A 21,774-nucleotide genomic window follows, 5' to 3' on the forward strand; every position below is an offset into this window, starting at 1 on the left:
CTGGACAAAAATATGGGGAAAAAAAGTCATATTTTACACCACCCCCTGCAAAATAAAATGGACATGCATTGGGAATTAAATTTTAAAAATCAAATCCTAGGAAACTAGCAAAAGGTAAAAAGACTGTTACTGAGTTAGTGGAGAATAGCTAAGTTTTTCTGCTTTGAAGCAGCCACCCTCCAACAAAATAAAACAAAACAAAACCACACAATCCCAACAAGGAAAGATTGACAAAATCAGCCATGTAAGAAAACATGGTGCAACCTGAAAAGTAACGAAACCATGATGTAAGAAGAGCCACATACTGGGGGAAACAATGACAGACAGAGGTGAAGGAGCCTGACGTATGAGCTGGGCATTCTAAGTTCTGGCAGAAGCTAGGCTTTGCTCACACCCAGTGTAGCTGAGAGGCAGGCTTCCCCAGAGGAAGTGGGGAAGCCTGGGGCGTTCGCGAAACCCTGTGAGGTCCTGCTGGCTTGGACTCAGCCTCAACCTCGGACTGTAGCCCCAGGCAAGGTTCACTCAACCCTCCGACTCCCACAACTCCCGCCTGGGCCAGGACCACCCAGGCTCACGGTGCACGGACAGGCCTCTTCGCCCCCGCGGGCTGCTGGACGGGCTGTGGACCGCCCTCTTGCTTGCGTGTTTCATCAGGTTTGAAACCGGGGTTTCCCCATTCATAAACGGAGGATATCGGCTACTTCAGACTATTTCTGCGCAGCTACTGTGTTCCAAGCACATAGTGTTGGGGCTACAGCAGCGGTGAGTACAAACTCCTGGCCCCAATGGAGCTTTTATCCTAAAAGGGAGGGGGGGAGGGGGGAGGTTAGGGGCAGGAAGACAGAATAAACAAATAAACGCTCAAGATAATTTAAAGTCAAATATTATAAGGAAAACAGGGCTGGATTGTGCAAGGGTGTTTTGTGGAGGTGGGGAGGAGGTATGGAGGGTTGCAGGGTAAGATGCCCTGGAATGAGACTGGCCATAAAAGGAAGCTAAAGTCAGGGAAAAAGAGACCGAGTCTTTTTTCTTGGGCTGTTTCTAGTCCAAGTCCCTGAAGCCTGAGGAGGGGGCGGGAGGCTTCTCTGCCCCTTCCCTGCAGAGCAAGGGGGCCTTGGAGGGTCGTGAACTCAGCCCTGGCCTGGGCTTGGGGTCACCATCTCCTCTCACCTCCTTCCTAACTCTTACCCTTCCTCCTTAGGGCGGTTGTGCAACCCCTGTCTCCCCTCCATTCTGGAAGGAGAGCGACAAATTTAGGGCAGCAGGGCAGGGCCGAGTCCCTCGCAGCAGAATTTAATTGCCCAGTGTGTTAAGTATGGACTTCTCTTTTAAACATCATTTGATGTTTCAAAAAGGCCATCAAGGAGCCATCGCGGGAAAGCCTAACTGTTGGACCTTACATGCATTGTGTTGTTCAGTATTGTCTTTACTTTGAATGAGGGTGGGAGGGCGCGGACCGGGGGAGGCAGAGTTATTGCTGGTCTAGGGCTTCTGAACGCGGAGCCGCCGCGCGCACCCCCGCTAGCCAGCGAGTGGGTCGCTCCGATTCCTCCCATCAGACGTGCAGAGTCGGGGCCGGGCCGGCGGCCTCGGGCTCCCGGGGGAGCCCGGGCGCAGCCCCGCGACGGTCGGAGGTGCGGTTTTCAGCTGCCGCCCTGACCCTGCGGGCGACTCCACTCGTGCGCAGGAGGGGGAGGCTCGGCCACCCCTCCGCGGAGCCGCGAGTGGGCGAATCCAGAGCCTCGGAGCAACTGTCGCAGGTTCCGGTTCCGTTGACAGCGGCGCCGGAAACCAGGCCACGGGCTGCGGGACCAGGTGAGAGCCGGCTGGCTTCCCTGCCGGGAGGTACGGTCAGAGGGCGGAGCGCGGTGGGCGGCTGCTCGGCTACGCAGGCTCCCAGGCCCCGGGTCTTCTGTAAAGCCGCGGGACTAAGCCCCCTCACCAGTCCGCCCTTGGGTTTGTTTTCTCCTCAGACGTCGGCCACGGCCGGGAGTTGGACTCCTACATTCTCAGAGACCCTTCGGGGAGCCGCCCCTACCTGGGGAGTGGCTCGAACTCACACGTCCCATCCTATTGCGACCCTGCCGAGCCGGAGGTAACCGTTGCGGACGTGGGAGCCAGGCAGGGCATTCGACTAAGGTCTTTTGAAGGATGAGTAGGAGTTTGCCAGTAATATGCATGCTAATGAAGGTGAAACTCCCAGCAGGGGCTGTAGTCCAAGAAGATTGGTGGGCTTTTTCCTCCTTCCAGGTTTGGTTAATGACAGAAGAAAGATTTGAAACTTGAAATAAAGATGTGCAATGAAGAAAAGGAACAGGGTGATATGATAGACTAATAGGTACGGGGTGGGGCAGAGGGGGCAACATTAGATACTGTGGTCTAGGAGAGCATCTCTGAAGAAATGCGTTTGAAACCCTAACACGGACCCAGTCATAGGGAGATCTGAAAGAGTGTTCAGGCAGAGGGAAAAAGCCCCGAGGTAGAAATAAACTGATGTTCAAAAAATATTAAGAGAACTAGTGTGGTTGGAATATGGCCATTAAGGAAGAGAGTGGTAGGAGATGAAGTTGGAGAGGTGGTTGGGAGTTGACTCACATAGAGCCTTGCAGACCCATCTCCCATACTTATTCTGAGTATGTGGAAATCTATTGGATTTTAAGCAAAGGAGTGATGTGTCAGGTGAAGACTGGATAGAGATGGGGGGTGAAAAGATTAAGTGTTGGGTCGGTGGAGGCTGTCCAGTTCTGTGTCAGGCAAAGGGGACCTTTCTGTGATTTGCGCAAACTTCCCTTCTTCTCCCCTGGCCCCAGAAGGGGCCCTCTTGTGTTAGGATGTTGAAGACTGGGGACAAAACCCCTATGCATGCCTTGGTGGGGATTTCAGTATTGCACTCATGTCTCTTCCTGCCCAACTGAGACAAGTTTGAGCTCAGGGCCCCCTAGTTAGGAAATGGATGTACCCTCCGTGGACCAGGCCCTGGGCTGGGCACTGAGGGGACAGAGGATGAGATTGGACTCCAGCCCTGAGCAGCTCAGTCTAGTGCGGGGAGACAGACGTGTGAATAGGCAGTTTACTGTGCCGCAGTGCTGAGAACTCAGATGTGTGTGGTATAGGCGCCCTTGAGAGAGGTTTGGTTTGTGAAGCAGAGGAGGAGGCAGGGAGATTTCATTGAGAGCTTCATGGGCTTCATGATTAAACAGCATCTTGTGTTCTCCGTGCAGAGAAGCATGGAGGGCACTCTATACACAGGAATAGCTTGTGCAAAGGAAGTAAATGTACAATTGCAAAGGGCATGTTATGTCAAACCGTGGCAGTGATGCATAAAGGGGTGACAGGATCTGATGTGTTGTATTGGGGTGATCACCCTGGTAGATAATTTCTGTCCATGTGAGACCTTGGGGAGGAGGGCTTAGGATAATGGAAATGAAACTCCCTGGATTAATCCTGAAGACAAACTCACACTCATCCATCCTTGTGCCTGGTGAAGATGACCGGCTGTGATTAAGGGAGAGTGGCTAACCCTGGACAGGCCGAATTGGCCTCTTGGGCTTTTCGGATGGAATACCTGCAAGCAGTTCTGTTTTCCCATCTCGTTTATTTTATTAAAAAAAAATTTATTGAGGTAATCACATTTATCAGTTCAGTGTACATTTAACTGGTCCACACAGGCCCTTTTTCTCCTTTGCATTAATTTACATATTCCCTTTTATCCCCATTTTCCCCATTCCCTCCCCCCCACCCAACTGCAGCAAACCACTCTGATGTGTTTGGTACATATCCTTTTATTTGCGTGTGTCCTTGGTTGTATGCATATATTTTTTAAAAACATAAGTGGTATTCTGCCTGGACTTCATTTTGTTTCTTTTTTTTCCCTTCAGTACCGTGTTTTGGGATCTTACTGATGTTGCTGTGGGTATATCCGGAACATGGTTTCTCAGTGCTACCCAGGTTTCCATAGGTGCATCTCCCACATTTTACTTGACTTATCACTTCCCGTAGGCCCCTGGGTTGTCTCAAACTCCCTGCCACAACACAGCACTGGGATGAAAATTCTTGTACCCATCTCCTCCCTCAGCTTTTTAATACAATTTCAAGATGCTGACTTGGGCTTCCCTTTGATAATCCTGGTATTAGTTGATGTCTGACAGGGCCATACTGTTTGACCTTGGTGAGGTTGTAACCTTTCTTGAGCAGTGTTTATTTTCAGTAAATTGTGATTCTGGTTCCCACTCTTGGCAAACATTCTTTTGTACTGCCATCTTTCCTAGCTGATCATCTCACAGGCTCTGTGGTTACTTTCCTGTTTCTTGTCATCATTAATCATTGCTGTACACTCATTCCAACCACAAATATTGGCTGCTTTCCTTTCCTGGTGAGATGATGGCCTGTTAAGCTGGTCCAGAGAGGACTGTGCTTCAGAGAAGGACTCTGGAGCCTGGAGCCAGACTGCCCAGCTTCGGTTCCAGGTCCTCTACTTCGCAGCTACGTGACCTTGAGCAATTTATTTAATCTGAGTTTCATTTTCTCATCCGTAAAGTAGGTCTAATAATTGTACCTACCTCATAGTGCTTTTGTAAGAATTAAGTGAATTAATGCATGCCAAGTCATTAGAACAGCACCTGTCACATAATAAGCCCCTATAAAATATTAACTATTCATAGCAATAATTATTATTATATTATTTCCAACAGGTATCCCTGTTACATTTTGCCTGTAGTGGTTCATATTCCAGTTATAGGGTATTTCCTCAGGGGGCATGAAGAGGGGGGCATGTCTTCTAGACACCATGATTAACAAATTCTACTGTGATAGTGTCAATCATAGGAGGGAGGGCATAAATACATCTCAAGGCCCTGGGTACCATTTCTCCATTACTCATCCCCTGTCTGATAAGGAGATAGTGGCTATAGGTTGGACCAAGATGATGGGGCCAGGGCTAACAGTACTGGTGGGAATGGGAAGAGAGGCTGGTGAGACTGGGAGAATCCCGATGGTCACTTTGGACACAGAATTCTCTTTGTGATGTTACTCTGTACCCTTCTTTGAGAGAATGAACAACTGGCTAGATTTGAACGTTTGAGAGATGCATTTGACAGAGCCCTCTCACTTTAAATCCCATAGATGGAAAGATGGGGAGCAAAATCAACTCTATCACCAGCATTTTAAGGATTGTCCATGTGTTCAGTGTCAAAGGCTGCTCTGAAATGGAGGGGAGCAGTGGCCCAGTGTTGAAGGGACTTAGGAATGGGACCTTAGTGGTAGGAAAGGTGGGACAAGAAAAGTCAACTTTCTTCAATGGTACCATGAGGAGGAAGAGTTTTACAACCAGAGATGTTCTAGTCTAGTGGGGGAGGCAAGCCCTCAAACAGATCGTTACCCAGTGATCAAAACTGAAATAGAAGGGTGCCAAGTGAGAGTGGAGGGAGCCAGGTGAGAGCAGGCTAGGGACAGCTGCAGAAGGAGATGACCTCTTAGCTGCCTTGGAAAGGATGGGCCAGATTCTCAAGTAGTCCAGGAAGTGAGGGGTGATGGAGAGCATACCAAGGCACGGAGCTGTGAAGGAAAAAGGGAATATGAGCTGCCTGTCTGTGGGCAAGCGGCAGGGAGGCTGAGGTAGGAGTGGTGGGCAAGGCCTCTCAGGCCATTGTGGTCAGCATTTGTTCCATAGGCTGTGCTTTCAAGCATCAGCCATTCAAGGACTGCCTTCATGGCTTCTATCACTATAGTATATGGAAAACCAAATCCACTAAGTGAAGAGGTGGCCATAATGAACATATGAAAATACATGAAACATTAGAATATGCGATATATGTATGGATTTCTACTTAGATAGCATAGATAGTATTGCCTGCTGAGGGCTCTGCAAGGCCTGCTCTCTTTTCCGATTAAAAAAGAGATGAGGGGAATTTCCTGGTGGTCTAGTGGTTAAGACTCCGCGATTCCACTGCAGGGGTCATGGGTTCAATCCCTGGTCGGGGAACTAAGATCCCTGCATGCTGTGGCACAGCCAAAAAAAATTTTAAAAAGAGATGAACAAGGATTCTAATGAAAAGAGTTGAAAACAGAGTAATTTTCTCACCATGATTCAGAAGACCCGTCCTCACGCCTACCTGCACCTCCAATGGGCACCCTGGCTGGAGGTGATGGAAGCTGTGTACAGATATGTTAAGCTGGGAATTTCTAAGCATTGATATATGATATGGGAATGGTGAGGTGGGATCTGGGAGCCCTCCTCACTGTGCCCCTCTGGCCCAGGTGGGGCCTGACACAGTGGCTGCCATGGAGCAGTGTGCAAGTGTGGAGAGAGAGGTGGACAAGGTCCTGCAGAAGTTCCTGACCTATGGGCAGCACTGTGAGCAGAGCCTGGAGGAGCTGCTGCACTACGTGGGCCAGCTGCGGGCTGAGCTGGCCAGCGCAGGTGGGTGTCCCCCCACTAGAGCCCCACACCTGCCTCCCTTGGGGCCTAGGAGACCCCAAGGCTGCTTGATAATAGGGTTCTGGAAGGACGATGGTTAGGGCATTGATACATGGATCCCTAGGCCTCTTCAATGGGGAACAATGGAAGTCTCTGAGCTATTTCAAAAAGCCCAACAGAAATTATTAATTTACCTGAGATTATTTTCACTTACGTTTTGTTTTCAGTTTGCTTTTCTATTTTGAGTCTTTAAGACACTTTAAGATAATTTCAAGTTTACAGAAAAGTCCTAAGAACAGTATAAAGAGCTCATATATACCCTTCACCAAGATTCACCAACTGCTAGTATGTTGCCGTATTTGCTTTATCAGTTTTCTTGCATATTCTTACTTTTAAAACCATTAGAAAGTAAGCTGCAGATATCATACAGCTAAGCCTTTGGTGTGTATGTCCTAAGATCAAGGGCATTCTCTTACGTAAGTACAGTATAATTATTAAAATCAAGAAGTTAGACATTAATATTATGACCTAATGAATATAGCTCATATTTCAATTTGCCACTATCCAATAATTTTTGTAAAACATTTAAATTTTATTTTCCAGTCCAGGATCCAATCCAAGATCAAGCATTGCACTTAGTTTCTTGTGTCTTATCTTTAGTTTTTTAAATCTGGGACATTTCCTCCACCTGCCTTTGCCTTTCATGACATTGACATTTTGGAAACATTAAAGCCAGTGATTTTGCAGAACGTCTCTCGATTTGGATTTGTTTGCTGTTTCCTTATTTTTTTGCATTTTGGGCAAGAGTACTTCAGAACTGATGTGTTTCTCAGTGCATCACATCAGGAGGTACAAGGTATCAGCTTGTTCCATTATGGGTGATGTTAACTTTGATCAAGATCTTTGGTTAAGATGGTGTCTGCCAGGTTCCTACACCCTAAGGTTAATATTTCTTTCTTTAGAGTTAATCAATAAGTAATTTGTGGGGAGGTACTTTGAGACTATATAAATTTCCTGTGCTTTATCAGACTCTGCCCACTGGTTTTAGCATTCATTGATGATTCTTGCGTGAACCAATCATTACAAACTTAGTTGCAACATGGGTGATTTTTCCTGGTCTATCATTCCCTATACACTTATTAGTTGGCATTTAACTATAAGAAAGGAGCTTTCCCTTCCTTCTTTCTTCCTTCCTTCCTCCCTTCCTTCCTTCCTTCATTCCAAGTTCATACTCATAAATTCTTACATTATTCAATGGGTTATAATCCATTACTGTTATTATTTATTTTGGTGATCAAATTGTCTTAGATTTGACCAGAGGTAACCCCTAGTTCCTTTTTTTTTTGATTGAGCTATAATTCACATTAAAATTCACCCTTTTAAAGTGTACAATTTAGTGGGTTTTTAGTATATTTCCAGAATTGTACAGTCTTTACCACTATCCAATTACAGAACATTTTCATCTCTCTAAAAAGAATCCCCCACCCATTAATAATCACTCCATTTCTCCTTCTCCCCCAGCCCCTGGCAACCACTAATCTACTTTCTCTCTATGGACTTACCTATTCTGGACAGTTCATATAAACGGAATCATATAATATGTGGCCTTTTATATTCTTTCACTTAGCGTGTTTTCAAGGTTCATCCCTATTGTACCATGTACTTCATTCTTTTTTTATGTGCTGGGTCATATGGTAACTCTCTGTTCAACTTTTTGAAGAAAATGTTGGCACACTGTTTTGTGTGCACACTGTTTGGCACACTGTTTTCCAAAGTACCTGCAACATTTTATATTCCCACCAGCAATGTATGAGGGTTCCAGTTTGCTCACATCCTCACCAACACTTATTATCACCTGTCTTTTTGGTTATAGCCATCCTAGTAGGAGTAGGCCCAGCCACCACCTCCTGTTTGTATTTGTCAGGACTCATTCAGTTACAGGTGACAGAAACCTAGTTCAGACTAGCTTAAACAAACGAAGGGGGTATGGTTGCTGGATTTATAGATTCAGGTAACTGAAAGGTCCAGCCCAGTTGGATCTCATGTGAGATCCAACTCATCTCATGTGAGATCTCAGGTGCTCATGTGATACCTTCAATCTACACTGGCTTCATTCTCAGAGCAGTGCTCCCCTGAGGTGGCCATGGTGCTCCAGCAACTCCAGTTCACTTTTGTTTGTTTAGCAACCTGGCAGAATGCTTCTCTCTTCCAGGGCTTCTGGTCTTGCAGCTTGAGACGCTCCCTGGCCCTATTGGGTCACGTTCCCTTCCCTGGGTTGTGTTTTCTTCCCTGAACCGAGGTGCTGCCATCTAAAGAAGGGACATAGATGCTGGGCTGGAAGAAGGGGCCCGTGCCCTGTCTGCCCTCTCTATTCCAAGCCCCACGTGCTCTTGGTAGTTCGTGTGGCTCATCCAGCCATGGGGGGTGGACACCACTGTAAACCTGGCGTCCTGAGCCAGAAATGTCCTTGTGCTTCCCTGGAGGGCCCTGGCCTGCCTGGTGTCCTCTGGGTTAATTAGAGGCATTAACATGGGAACAATACTTTACGGTTCAAAGCCTTCCCACAGGGTATCTCCCTCAAGATAATAAGGAGCCATCTGGGTGGTGGTGAGGAGCCTGGGCTTCAGATCACTGCTGTGACATCTGGCAAGTTACTGCCTCAGCTTCCTCAGCTGTAGTACAAGATACTAACAGTGCCCACTGCATAGAATGGTGGTGAGGATTAAATGAGCTAAAACCAAATACCTGCCCACAGTAAGTGCCAAATCATCTTCATTTCACAGCAACCTACAAGGCCAGTGCTATCACCCCCATTTTGCAGATGAGGAAATGAAGACTCTGAGAGATGAACCGGCTTGTCCCACTTGACCAATTCCAAGTCATGTAGTTAAAAAGTGGCAGGACCTGTAGTAGAAGCTTTCACTTTGGAGTTCAGGGCTGCTTCCCGGCCTCCATGCTGGCATTTAGAATAAGGAGGCAGGGACAAGGTCTTCTCCTCTGTGTCCTGACTCATTGCCAGTGTTTCTCTGCAGCCCTCCAGGGGACCCCTCTCTCAGCCACCCTCTCCCTGGTGATGTCTCAGTGCTGCCGGAAGATAAAAGACACCGTGCAGAAACTGGCTTCAGACCACAAGGACATTCACAGCAGTGTCTCCCGAGTGGGCAAAGCCATTGACAGGGTGAGCATATGGGTGGCCCCGGACTGGGGGTGGGAACACCTGCTGCTAGTGTGTAGCAGGGCTTCTCAGGAAGCCAGTGTGAGAAGTGAGACCCTGAGTCACAGGGCCCTGTCTCTTATCCTCGTCAGAACTTTGACTCTGAGATTTGCGGTGTAGTCTCCGACGCAGTGTGGGACTCTCGGGAGAAGCAGCAGCAGATCCTGCAGATGGCCATCTTGGAGCACCTGTACCAGCAGGGCATGCTCAGTGTTGCTGAGGAGCTGTGCCAGGTAACGAGCCCGCTGGGAAGGCACTGGTACCTGCCTGTTCTGCTTTCTACTTGGTAGTTTTCTTTATATTAGGACCCCGTTATTATTTTTTTCTTGTATCCAGACAGGTCAGCTTATTTACATGACTCAAATATGTATGTCATCAGCTCTGATTGTCTGATAGGGATACCTCTTCCCAGAGACCTGTTTCCAGTGGACAGTTGGCCTGGCAGGGCATCCTCCCCTCTGGACTGCACATGGGAAGTCCAATGTTTCCTCTAAGATCGCCCCTTAACTTTGCTTCCATTGTAGACCAGCTCCTTTCTGTTGATGCATTCTTTCCTTAAATGGGTTAATAGCTATTTTAAAAATTGTATTTAATTTATTAAAACTAAAAAAAAACAAAAACAGTTCACCCATTTCTCCCACACCCTACCCTGCACCTCTGGTAACCACCAATCTGTTCTCTGTGTTTATGAGCTTGGTTTTCTTAAAAAAAAACTTTTTTAGATTCCACATATGAGTTCATATGGTATTTGTCTTTCTCTGTCTGACATTTCATTTAGCATAATGGTCCATCCACAATGTTACCACAAACGATAGGATTTTCCTACTTTTTTAATGGCTGAATAATATTTCATTTTACACACACACACACACACACACACACACACCATCTTCTTTATCCATTCATCCATTGATGGGCACTTACGTTGTTTCCTTATCTTGGCTATTGTAAATAATGCTGCGATGAATATGGGGGTGCAGATATCTTTTCAAGTTAGTGTTTTTATTTTGTTTGGATAAGTACCCAGAATTGGAGTTGCTGGATCATATGGTAGCTCTATTTTTAATCTTTTGAGCCATACTGTTATCCATAGTGGCTGCACCAATCTACATTCCCACCAAAGGTGCACGAAGTTTCCTTTTTCTCCACATCCTTGCCAACACTTGTTATTTCTTATCTTTTTGATAATAACCATTCTAACAAGTGCAAGGTGATGGCTCACTGTGATGTTGATTTGCATTGCTCTGCCCTGATGATTGAGGTAGAGAATCTTTTCATGTGCCTGTTGGCCATTTTGATGTCTCCTTTGGAAAAATGTCTATTCAGATCTTCTCTCCATTTTTTAAGGGTTTTTTTTTGCTATTGAGTTATATGAGTTTTTATATATTTTGGATATTAGTCCCTTATCAGATACACAATTTGCAAATATTTTCTCCCGTTTGGTAGGTTGCCTTTTCATTTTGTTGATGGTTTCCTTTGCTGTGCAGAAGCTTTTAATTTAGTTTGATGTAGTCCTGCTTTTTATTTTTTGCTTTTGTTGCTTCTTTAAATAAATTTTAGAAATCAGTGCCCCTGATATAAAAAGCCCCCACACACAATGGGGGCTTCCCTGGTGGCGCAGTGGTTAAGAATCCGCCTGCCAATGCAGGGGATATGGGTTCAAGCCCTGGTCCGGGAAAATCCCACATACTGCGGAGCAACTAAGCCCGTGCGCCACAACTACTGAGCCTGTGCTCTAGAGTCCGTGAGGCACAACTACTGAGCCCACATGCCATAACTACTGAAGCCCGCGCACCTAGAGCCTGTGCTCCGCAACAAGAGAAGCTGCAATGAGAAGCCCGCGCACCACAACCAAGAGTAGCCCCTGCTCGCCTCAAGTAGAGAAAAGCCCACGTGCAGCAACAGACCCAACACAGCCACAAATAAAATAAATAAAATAAAATTTAAAATATAAAAAATATATATATATATATACAATGAAAAGTGAAGTTATTAATTTCTAGGTAGAGTTGGTTGCCAGCCAGAGGTCTGAGTGCCTGGTAATCCCTTTCTTAAAAAGGAAGATTAGTAAAATGACGAAGTAGCACTTGTTAGGTGTTAAAGACACACTAGAAGTGAAAATAAAGGATACTTTCCCTTAATGTAATTAGGGGGATTGAAAAGGAATAATTTTCTCTCCATGCTACTCAGTGTGGGTCTCCAGTACCCCAGCAGGTGGGGTGGGGTTTGCAGTCTGCTCTCTGGGAGGCCAGCATGTAGCACTCAGCCTCCCAGAACTGAACTGGGAATAAGAGGGGTCCAGGTGTCTGGCAAGAGACCATGGCTCCTCATGTAAAACCTGGCCCTCTCTAGCTTGTCTTTGGTGGATGAGGTTTTATTAGGTGTAGAGCAGAGAATTTTGGAAACGCTGTCCTCCAGTGGTGAATTGTTCTCTCTCCCTCTAGGAATCAACACTGAATGTGGATTTGGATTTCAAGCAGCCTTTCCTGGAGTTGAATCGAATCCTGGAAGCTCTGCATGAACAAGACCTGGGGCCAGCATTGGAGTACGTTGGCCCTTGGGTGGGCCCGCGGGGGACAGGGCTTGTCTGTGCTCTTCACCTCACTCAGCGTACTTGACACGTCTCCAGCTCTGTCTCACGGGCCTCACATAGGCTCTTGGAGGCTTTTCCAGGGCCCCTTCTCTCGCCCCACCAGCTCCACACTCAGCTGGCCCCTTTCTTCCCAGATGGGCCGTCTCCCACAGGCAGCGTCTGCTCGAGCTCAACAGCTCCCTGGAGTTCAAGCTGCACCGACTGCACTTCATCCGCCTCCTGGCAGGTGGCCCTGAGAAGCAGCTGGAGGCCCTCAGCTACGCCCGGCACTTCCAGCCCTTTGCTCGGCTTCACCAGCGGGGTACGTGCCCCGAGTTCCAGGGTGGGCAATGCTGGGCTCTGGCGGATATCACGTCTGGGATTGCCCGTCCCTGCCCCACGTGGGGCTGCGTGGGAACCCCTCCCCAACTGTCGCCCAGGTGAACTACAAACTCAAGGCCCTTCCTTACCGCCTCTGCCATACCCTCCTAGCTTCATCTCACACCACCTCTGGTCCCCAGCCACGTGCCACACCCCCACCCAGAGCTCACCAGGCCTGCCCACGACACGCGTGCCCTCATGCTGCTCTGCCTCACAGTAGGAATTCCAAACCTCAGTTGTTTGAGCCTCACCTTCCAGATGTTCACAATTAGTAACCACCCGACTACTAGTAACTTTTTTCTTTAGCTCCCCTCACATTTATTACTTCACATTTTATTTAGAGATAAACAACATGAAAGCCCAGCAATGTTATGAAATCTTAGCTAGATACTGCTGCCTCCTGAAAGCTTTTTAAAAAGGGAGATTAGGGAATTCCCTTGGAGTCCAGTGGTTAGGACTTCACACTTTCATTGCATGGGGCATGGGTTTGATCCCTGGTCAGAGAACTAAGATCCCTCATGCCGCAAGGCGTGGCCAAAAAAAAAAAAGGCGGGGGTGGGGTGGGGGAATTAGCTAGTGTTGGAGAACAGAGACATGAGCGCTGGCCTGAGCTCACTCCTTGATGCAGCTGAAAGGATGGGAAGGAAACTGAAACCCCTACCTACCTCATGCTGTGGGGTCATGATTGCCACAGAAGCAGGCCTGAGACCCCACTTCCTCACTGGATTTTAGGGAAAACTGGTTTTGCCAGAGGGCATTTTAACCCCCATTTGGTCAGGTCTCGGGCCTGGGAGCCATGGGGCTCATACTGCCTCTGCAGCCCTGCCACCACAGGGCTGGATGCGGAACCCTGGGAAAAGGCTGCCTCCTTGTACCCTGATGCCCCCTTGCCTTGTAGAGATCCAGGTGATGATGGGCAGTCTGGTATACCTGCGTCTGGGCTTGGAGAAGTCACCCTACTGCCACCTCCTGGACAACAGCCATTGGGCCGAGATCTGTGAGACCTTTACGCGCGATGCTTGTTCCCTGTTGGGCCTTTCTGTGGAGTCACCCCTCAGCGTCAGGTACAGCCAGCCCTGTGGGGGCAGCACAAGTCGGAGGGTTGAGGGAAACCCAATTTGCCAAGGCCCTGCCACGTCCAGGAATGGTGCTTGGTGCCTTCACAGACCTAAACTGGCTGTCTTAGTCATTCTTCCAGATAGGAATTACCTTTCTTTCTACAGTTGGAGAAACAGATTTAGAAAGAGTTGTGGCCTGGGATCACCACAAGGTCAATGGCAGGGTCAAGGTTCCCTTTTTTTTTTTTTTTTTTTTTTTTTTTGTGGTACGCGGGTCTCTCACTGCTGTGACCTCTCCCGGAGCACAGGCTCCGGACGCGCAGGCTTAGCGGCCGTGGCTCATGGGCCCAGCCGCTCCGCAGCATGTGGGATCCTCCCGGACCCGGGCACGAACCCGTGTCCCCTGCATCGGCAGGCGGACTCCCAACCACTGCGCCACCAGGGAAGCCCAAGTTTCCCATTTTATAGTCTCTTGAGTGAGGTCTGTTTCTCCTGCACCTCACCCCTGGATTATCACAAGACCCTCTGACAGCCTGGCCTTCTTGCCACCTCATCTCTCAAACACGACTTCCCTTCAGGGAGACTTGAGTGGCTGAGTCATATGTGCTGAGAGCTTTCACTCAGAAGACTCTTTTATAGTTAATATTCTTCTCATGGCTTCACAACGAACCAAGGAGTTAGAGGTACTGTTATCCTCATTTTACATGAGAAAACAGGCTCCTAGGGCCTCACAGGGACTAAAGGTCACCTGGACCTGACCCCACCACATACCGCACCACAGTGGTGTATTTTATTTAGGCTGGCTATGGAATCTCACGCCTTGCCCCACTGTGATAGGCTGCACCCTCCAATTCGTTACCACAGACTCTGGTTATAGAACAGTCTTTCCCAGTGGGAACACCGGTGCCTTAGGACGGTTCTGTTGCACACAACTGCCCTGCGTGTTTTAGGCGTTTGGTACCCAAGGCTCCAGCCAGTCGGCTCCCCACCCCCCGCCCAATCCTTGTGAGGACTGAATCTGCTTTTTCCTGTATCTAAGTGCCCTGGTTGACTGCAGTTACAGAGGTGCACTGTGACAATGGAATGGGGTAGACAGGCAGGATGGGGCCCTTCCAAACATCACTGTCCCTGTCACACCAAGGACTTATCAGTGCTTGGGATGAACAGATTATCTCTCCCCTGGATTTTCCTTTTGTGTTTATTATAGATTCTCAAATTTGGGGGTGCATTAGAATGACTTTTTAGAGTTGGACGCATGACTACATATGTGGCTTTATGTGTTACCTGAGAGATTTTTAAGTACCGGTTTGATCAAGTGCCACTTTGAAACCTTGTCCCAAGTCACATTCCAACAATGTGCTGGTCCTTCTGTCTGTCTGCTGGGTTCTTGGTCAGGGTCACTCCAGCCCCTGCTCTTTGTTCTGCAGCTTTGCCTCTGGCTGTGTGGCGCTGCCAGTGCTGATGAACATTAAAGCTGTGATCGAGCAGAGGCAGTGCACTGGGGTCTGGAGTCACAAGGATGAGTTACCGGTGAGGCCTGGCAGGGGGAGGTACAGCAGGAGGTGCTGGGGAGGACAGCCGCCATGGGAAGTGGGACTCACACCTCTGCTGGCCTCCCCAGATTGAGATCGAACTAGGTATGAAGTGCTGGTACCACTCAGTGTTCGCGTGCCCCATCCTCCGTCAGCAGACGTCGGATTCCAACCCTCCCATCAAGCTCATTTGTGGCCATGTCATCTCCCGAGATGCACTCAACAAGCTCATTAACGGAGGAAAGTAAGTTCCATGTGCTCTGCTCCACCTTGGCTTGATCCTTCTGCTGGCTGGCCCCCTGAGACATTCTTGGTTCTCCTCCCTTTGTAGGCTGAAGTGTCCCTACTGTCCCATGGAGCAGAACCCAGCAGATGGGAAACGCATCATATTCTGATTCCTGCCTGGGAGGAACTTTGCTGAAAGAGGTTTTTCACCCATGAGCCTTGGTCTGTCTCCGTGGGGGTGGTTGGCTTCTGTGGACTGTGGTTCATTTCAGAGCAACTGGCTGAGGAGTGCCACCACAGGCAGGGGCTGGAGTGGCCCTGTGGCAGAGGCCAAGGAGGGAGATGAAGCAGCCTACATCCGGCAGCTGGCTCCTTGGCTCTAAGGGCAGGGAGACTCTGGCCTCTGTACTCCTGCTCTGTCTCCCCTTCATTATATTTGCTGTTGACTTAGTAGCAACTTACAGAGAAGCAAAGGACTTGGCGGGCACAGCAGATGTCCTCCATCCTGCCCTCAGCCAGGTCTCTTACTGCCACACCAAGGCTTGTGTCCATTCCTCCCACTGTACAGCCTCACAACTGTATGCATCAATTTCCCACTGTAAATAGTCTGGGATAGAACTGAATGCCGTTGTTTTATAACTTTGAGCAAATATATTCACGGGCCTTCTCCTTACTTTGCCCACCTTTAGCTTCACAGGCTAAGAATTACCACGTGCCCACTGCGCACAGGTACTGGGCATGGCCTAACTATTGCTGCTGGTTGGGAGCATGGCAGCCACAGAGCCCAGTCTAAAGAACCCAACCTGCATCTGATTGGGAGAAAAAGCTAGGAGATGGCAGACCCTGGGCAAGGTGCTTTTACATATACACATATAAAATCGTATTACCTCCTTATTAGAGATGAGTGTGAAGGGATGTAGGAAGATGAAGTGACTTGCCCAAAAAGGCTCACAGCTTATCAAGAAGAGAGCTTGAAGTTTAAACCAGATCCAACCCTCAAGCCCAAGGTCCTTCCAGTTTATTCCGGGGTGCCTGAAGCTTGGCTGCTGTGTGTACTGGGTCCTGTGCTGGGCCTTTGAAAACAGGAAGGCACCATAAGTCTAAAATGTTTGAAGGGATTAGGTTATGGGGCCATTATGCCAAGCAGGAGAGATGGCCTGGGGTTCTGCAATTAACTTCATATATCTATTTAAAACTTACTGTGTGGGTGGGTACATTCCTTCTGTCAGCTTCCCAGTGGCATTTAAGTCTCTTGGGGAAAAAGAAAAGAGGAATGGGGGTGTCCCCGACATAGGAGCTACAGGCTTAGGTGAAGTGGGGCCTGGGCTCAGCTGGCTCGTCCTGCAGCTCCCAGCTACTCTGGAAGCGGGAGTGGAAAGCTCAGGGTGGGCAGTAGGGTCTGTTCTCAGCTTGAGTCTAGCACTGGCTCTGGTGGCTAAGCACTAGCACTGAACATTCTTGAAGTCCTCGGGTCCTCTGAGGAGAAAGGCTGCTTCTGCTCTTCCCTCCCCACCAACTCCTCAGCCCCACCAGTAGCTGCTGCTTAAAAAAACACCCACAGACTCAGCACATTTTAGTTTTAGCATTTATTTCTCCCACGTCATCTTCATTGAAGCTCAACAGAAAATAGCACTGATGGAGAAGATGCTGGCTTTGCTGCCGTGAAGTAGCTGTTGGAGCCACCTGGGAAGAACACGTGCCTCAGGGTACCAGAGAGATGCCATGAATGTGGGCAGCCAGCTGGTGCGCTGCCAATGCAACAGCTTCTGGAGCAGGTGCCCAGGTTGCTGCCTAAGTCCTTCACATGGGCGGGGGCAGGGCCTGTACCTCCTCCAGGCACTCGTCATAGGCCTCCTGGTATTCCTCATGGGGCTTGACCATTATCACACAGGTGGGGCGCTTAGAGCCGGCGGCTGCACCCAGGTCCTGCAGAGAAGGAAATAGAAGGGCTGTTTGGAAAGAAGGCCGCACAACCTGTATACCAGGGAGTCACAAACTGATGATCCACCAGCCTAATCCAGCCCACAGACTAGTGCTAGTGTCAATGTTAAGACATGTGCTAGTCAGTCAATGTTAACATTTTGCCACCATTTAAACTCAGCAAACTTTCGAGTTGTGGTCCAGCAACACTGGGCCTACAGTTTCACATGGCAACTGTGAAAGGGCTCCAGCCCAGCAGGGGCTGTCCCCTTGGTCAGTGCCTATGCTTTCCAGGTCCCTGCCATCCCCCACTCCCTGGACCCCAGACCTGGCCTCTGCTGTGTAAGGGTAAGGACAGCTTCAGGTCCCTAGAACATCCCCTCTGAAACTGTACCCACCTAATAGGACTTACATATCCAAGTTCACCTTCTGTTTCATTCCCATAGTCCATGGAGAAGGGGATTCCCATTTTACAAGAAAGAAATGGAAGTGCAGAGAGGTAACTTATCTGCAGTCCCTCGTCTAGGAAGCAGCAGAGCCAAGAATCCATCCAGGCCTGTCTTAACTCCAAAGCTCATGCTCCTTCCCACTATGGCCTGCTGCCACATACCTGATCCCAGACACCCTCCCTCCTGTGCTGACCAAGATCAGGCACACGTGCTCCTTACCGTCTTAGAGGGGATATAGACGTACGGCAAATTCCGGTCTTCACACATAACTGGGAGATGGCAGTATACCTCAATGGGTAATGTGTCTCCTGCCAAAACCATGATCCTGAAATAAGAGAAACCACTGTCATTTCCAGCTTGCTTTTTCCCTCTTTCAGTCGTAAGTGTTGCCTCTGAGCTGGGCCTTGGGGGTACAGAGATGGGTAAGCTGCCCCATGACCTCAAAGAGTCCAATTATTAATGTGTGTCTCCCAACCTTTAGAAATTCATGCAGGTTGGTTTGGTGAGTGCATTCCTCTGGAGAGGTAATCTCTATTGCTTGGCAACAAGTAAATGCCACCAAGTGTGACAAAGCATACCGCGCTGGGACAGATGAGGTATGAGAGAGATGCCAAGGAGTAAGAGCTCAGCTCTCCTTGGAAGATCAAAAAATGAATCAGGAAATGATACTTGAGAGGAAAGTTGAATGATGAACATGTCAGGCAGCCCGTGGATGGCCTGGAGACAGGGAAGGCATTTAAGGTCGAGAAAATCAGAAGGATACCAGATACACAGGGGCTGGCTATTGCTGGGGAGCCAGGGATGGCTTTGGAGTCCAGGATGGGGATGGGGCAGACAAGACGGCTAGAAAAACTAGTCACATTTAAGGGCCTTGAGTGCTTCCAGGATCATTCCCAGGAGTGACAGGGAAACAGATCCAATGAAAGCTTGCCAGAGAATCCCCAGCTAGGGCTCTTAGCTGGGAAGTGTTGGGGTTCTGGGACAAGGGCCTCAGCAGCCCTGATGACACAGAGGGAAGGGTCTGTTCCCTAGGGGAGTGAGAGGAAAACACAAGGAAAAAGCTCTTGGTTCAAAGCACTGCATCCACACTCCTCGTTTTCCTTTTGCCTCATATACTCTCCTCCTCTGCAGGCTCCTCTTCCTTTGAGTAGCCTTTATCTTATTTTATTGGCCGTGCCTCACGGCTTGCGGGATCTTAGTTCCCCAACCAGGGATCGAACCCTGGGCCCCCTGCAGTGGAAGCACGGAGTCCTAACTGCTGGACCGCCAGGGAATTCCTCAGTAGCCTTTAAATGCTGCTGTTCCCACAGCCTGGTCCTTGGCTGCCCTGTCAGTACTTTCTCCCCAGCTGACCCCATCCATAACCAAGGCTTCAAGCACCAACTATGTGTTGACAACTCCCAAATCTATTCTTTCCAGCCTGACCCTCTCCCAAACTGCAAACCCTTATAGCCACTTGCCTGTTTGACATTTCTGCTAGGGAGACGGTTCATATGTCTAAAAGGCACCTCAAAAACTTGTCTAAAACCAAACTCATGATCTTCCCATACAAACCCAGCTCCCTCCACTATTCACTATTTCAGTGAGTGTGCCCTCTGTCCATTCGCCTGGAATCCACACCTCTTCACTCCATATCGGAAAGTCCTCTCATCCATCCACTTTAATTCTTTCCATCTCGCCATCACTAACCCAATCAAAAATTGCCCTCGCCTCTTCTATGCCACAGTAGCCTCCTATCTCAATTTCCCCATCTATTCTTCCACCTCTGATCCTTTCCAAAGTTGCCAGAAAAATCTTCTTAAGGTGTAAACATAATTATGTCACTCCCTGGCTTTAACCCTCAGTGGCCTCCAAAGCTCTGAGTACAAAAACTAAACTTACCATGGCTTACAAAAACCCCATGCGAAGTTAGCACTTCTGTCCACTACTACCCTCTCCTGCCCTGAAATCCACTTTCTTCTGGCAGAATGTCTCCCCTCCCCCCCAGCCCACAAACTAATTCCTATATCTTCAGACCTCAGCTACCCCACCTAGGTCAGACTCCATAGAGCATCAAATCCCCCCAGCATTATTTATCTCTGGAGCACCTACAATGTACCAGACACTTGTGAAAGTAAAGCAGTGAGAGGCTTTTTCCTATTCTCAAAGAGCTTACTTTCTGGCCCTAGTGGGAGATACAGGGAATAAAAATGCAAATAAGTTTCAGGTTCTAATAAATGCCAGAAAGAAAAGATGTAGGATAATAAAGTCATTCTCACTGCACCCTGTACTTTTCCTTCATGGTTACCTATGACACTTGTAATTTTGTGTGTATTTGATTACTGTCATTGTCTCGCCATAGTATAGTGCCTGAAAAAGAGGAGTCAGTAAATAGTCGCTGAATGAATGAAACTGGGATCTACCCTAAGTGAGCTGGCTTATACGATTCGCTTCCCCTGGAATTCACTTTCCCCATGGTGTCCCTTTGCGCTCGTGTAAGTGATGTATCAGCATCTGTACGGAAGGGAATTTACCTTCTGCACATGAGGGGGAGTCATAGCTCTTTTACCGACTACCTACTAAGTAGCAGGGATACCTTCGTCATCGTTTAGAAATGCAAAATCCGGCGGGAGGGGGTTCTTACCCTTTCTCGCCTTTGTTGATAAATTTCTGAACTTCCTTCACCCCGCGCCGAATCTGCTTCTGCTTTACGGCTGCAACGACAGAAGAATCGGTCGAGGGGACCTCCGCCCGCCACCCGCGCCCTGTCCCGACTCACCCCGGCGTCCACCCGTACCTTTTTTTTTTTTTTTTTGAAGACGCCACGCGGCTTGCGTAACTTCCCCACCTAGGGGTCGAACCCATGCCCCCTCCACTGGAAGCGCAGAGACTTAACCATTGGACCACCAGGAAAGTCCCGCCGCACCTTTCTTGATGCATTTGTAGAGCTTCCGCGTGAGGCGGCGAGAAGCCAGAGGCTGCGCGATGGAGTTCAGATTCACCAGCAGCTCATGGTAAGTGCGCTCTCCGCAGTACGCGTCCGCCTGAGCCTCCGGCCCGTCTGGATCTGCCTTTATTTTGGTCATGGCAGCGACCGCGGCAACCGAGTGCCCAAAGTACTAACCCACGCGGCCGGCGCTTCAGGAATCACTTCCGGGTCATGCCGCTCTGCAGGAAGCAGGCAGTACACCATAACCAATTAGGAACTCAGGTTTCCGACTCTGACCAATTCTTGACGCTCAGCTTCTTAAATATACAGCACGGAGGGGCGGGGCCTCGGCCGTAGGGGCGGGGCCACTCCCATAACTGGGGCGGGGCGGGGCGGAGTGGATTAGGGCCGGAGTCAGAGGGTTCAGGAGGCAAGGGGCGGAGCCCTGAGGGATTCGGGGCCTGGAGGAGGTGAGGAGGCATTGGGACCCAGGCTTGGGCTCATCTGAGAGTTCGGCGTCACAGAATAGGCGGCGGGAGGAAGAGGAGGAGGAGGAGGCTGTACCTGTAGGGTCGTGACCACATTTAAGGCGACAGGATCCTTGCCTAAAGCGCGGGGTCTGCGACCGGACTGGAAGAATGGGAAGGCTGCTCGGTGTGATTCCAAAACTCCTTAGAATCTGATCCCTTAGGCAGTGCCTAGCCCGGTCAGGTCCCAGGTCCTGAACTGGTCCTGGCTGGTGTAACCTAGGTGCCAAGGTTAAGGTAAAGCCTGACACTGCTAACGATTCCTTCGTTCCAGCACGATTTTTCACACTCTGCTTTCTCTTTCCTGGCAAGGGATGGACCCACTCACTCACTGATTGCCTCGGTCTAGACCGCTGTTCCCCAGAGAGCCGGTGGCTCGCTCCCACCCTTCCCGCAGGAATCTGCTCAGATGTTTACCACGGGAGAGGTTCTCCTGACCAAAGTATCTAAAATTGCAGTTCCCGCCGACCCTCTGTTTTCCTTGTAGTTCCTACCGCCGCCTGGCATCACGCCCACGCAAGGCATGGCGGAGACAGCTGGCGGGAGCTGAGAGGGAAGACAGCATGAACACTG

General features: G+C 49.1%; 2 protein-coding genes across 4 annotated transcripts; one reads left to right on the top strand and one right to left on the bottom strand.

The window, feature by feature from the left end:
* Positions 1-1,546: 1,546 nt before the first annotated feature.
* Positions 1,547-16,070, top strand: RMND5B (required for meiotic nuclear division 5 homolog B). Of its 3 annotated transcripts, none has more exons than XM_033853658.2 (11): positions 1,547-1,815; positions 1,974-2,095; positions 6,272-6,418; positions 9,448-9,593; positions 9,722-9,862; positions 12,074-12,174; positions 12,357-12,523; positions 13,481-13,646; positions 15,068-15,170; positions 15,262-15,416; positions 15,504-16,070. In XM_033853658.2, exons 3-11 carry the CDS (start codon positions 6,280-6,282, stop codon positions 15,565-15,567), a joined length of 1,182 nt encoding a protein of 393 aa, XP_033709549.1. In that variant the 5' UTR covers positions 1,547-1,815; positions 1,974-2,095; positions 6,272-6,279; the 3' UTR covers positions 15,568-16,070. The 3 variants fall into 3 exon arrangements, with proteins under 3 accessions (XP_033709549.1, XP_073658962.1, XP_073658963.1); XM_073802861.1 differs by lacking the exon at positions 1,547-1,815 and adding an exon at positions 1,824-1,845 and having other exon boundaries at positions 6,256-6,418; XM_073802862.1 differs by lacking the exon at positions 1,547-1,815 and adding an exon at positions 1,824-1,845.
* Positions 16,071-16,968: 898 nt separating this feature from the next.
* On the bottom strand, positions 16,969-20,943 carry NHP2 (NHP2 ribonucleoprotein). The gene is made up of 4 exons (XM_019942845.3): positions 20,672-20,943; positions 20,390-20,459; positions 17,986-18,091; positions 16,969-17,323 (listed from the first exon to the last, which is right to left on the bottom strand). Exons 1-4 carry the CDS (start codon positions 20,829-20,831, stop codon positions 17,198-17,200), a joined length of 462 nt encoding a protein of 153 aa, XP_019798404.1. The 5' UTR covers positions 20,832-20,943; the 3' UTR covers positions 16,969-17,197.
* Positions 20,944-21,774: the final 831 nt, after the last annotated feature.

Source organism: Tursiops truncatus, chromosome 3 (genome assembly GCF_011762595.2).
Source record: "Tursiops truncatus isolate mTurTru1 chromosome 3, mTurTru1.mat.Y, whole genome shotgun sequence".
Taxonomy (NCBI): domain Eukaryota; kingdom Metazoa; phylum Chordata; class Mammalia; order Artiodactyla; family Delphinidae; genus Tursiops; species Tursiops truncatus.

Bases quoted from the DNA above. Each gene is read 5' to 3' on its own strand.
- RMND5B (XM_033853658.2), top strand. From the start codon at position 6,280: ATGGAGCAGTGTGCAAGTGTGGAGAGAGAGGTGGACAAGGTCCTGCAG. The intron at 6,419-9,447 runs GTGGGTGTCCCC...GTTTCTCTGCAG, and splicing joins GGCTGAGCTGGCCAGCGCAG to CCCTCCAGGGGACCCCTCTC. The intron at 15,171-15,261 runs GTGAGGCCTGGC...TGGCCTCCCCAG, and splicing joins GTCACAAGGATGAGTTACCG to ATTGAGATCGAACTAGGTAT.
- NHP2 (XM_019942845.3), bottom strand. From the start codon at position 20,831: ATGACCAAAATAAAGGCAGATCCAGACGGGCCGGAGGCTCAGGCGGAC. The intron at 20,460-20,671 runs GTGCGGCGGGAC...CTGTCGTTGCAG, and splicing joins CTACAAATGCATCAAGAAAG to CCGTAAAGCAGAAGCAGATT. The intron at 17,324-17,985 runs GTAAGGAGCACG...CCTTCTCTGCAG, and splicing joins TCTATATCCCCTCTAAGACG to GACCTGGGTGCAGCCGCCGG.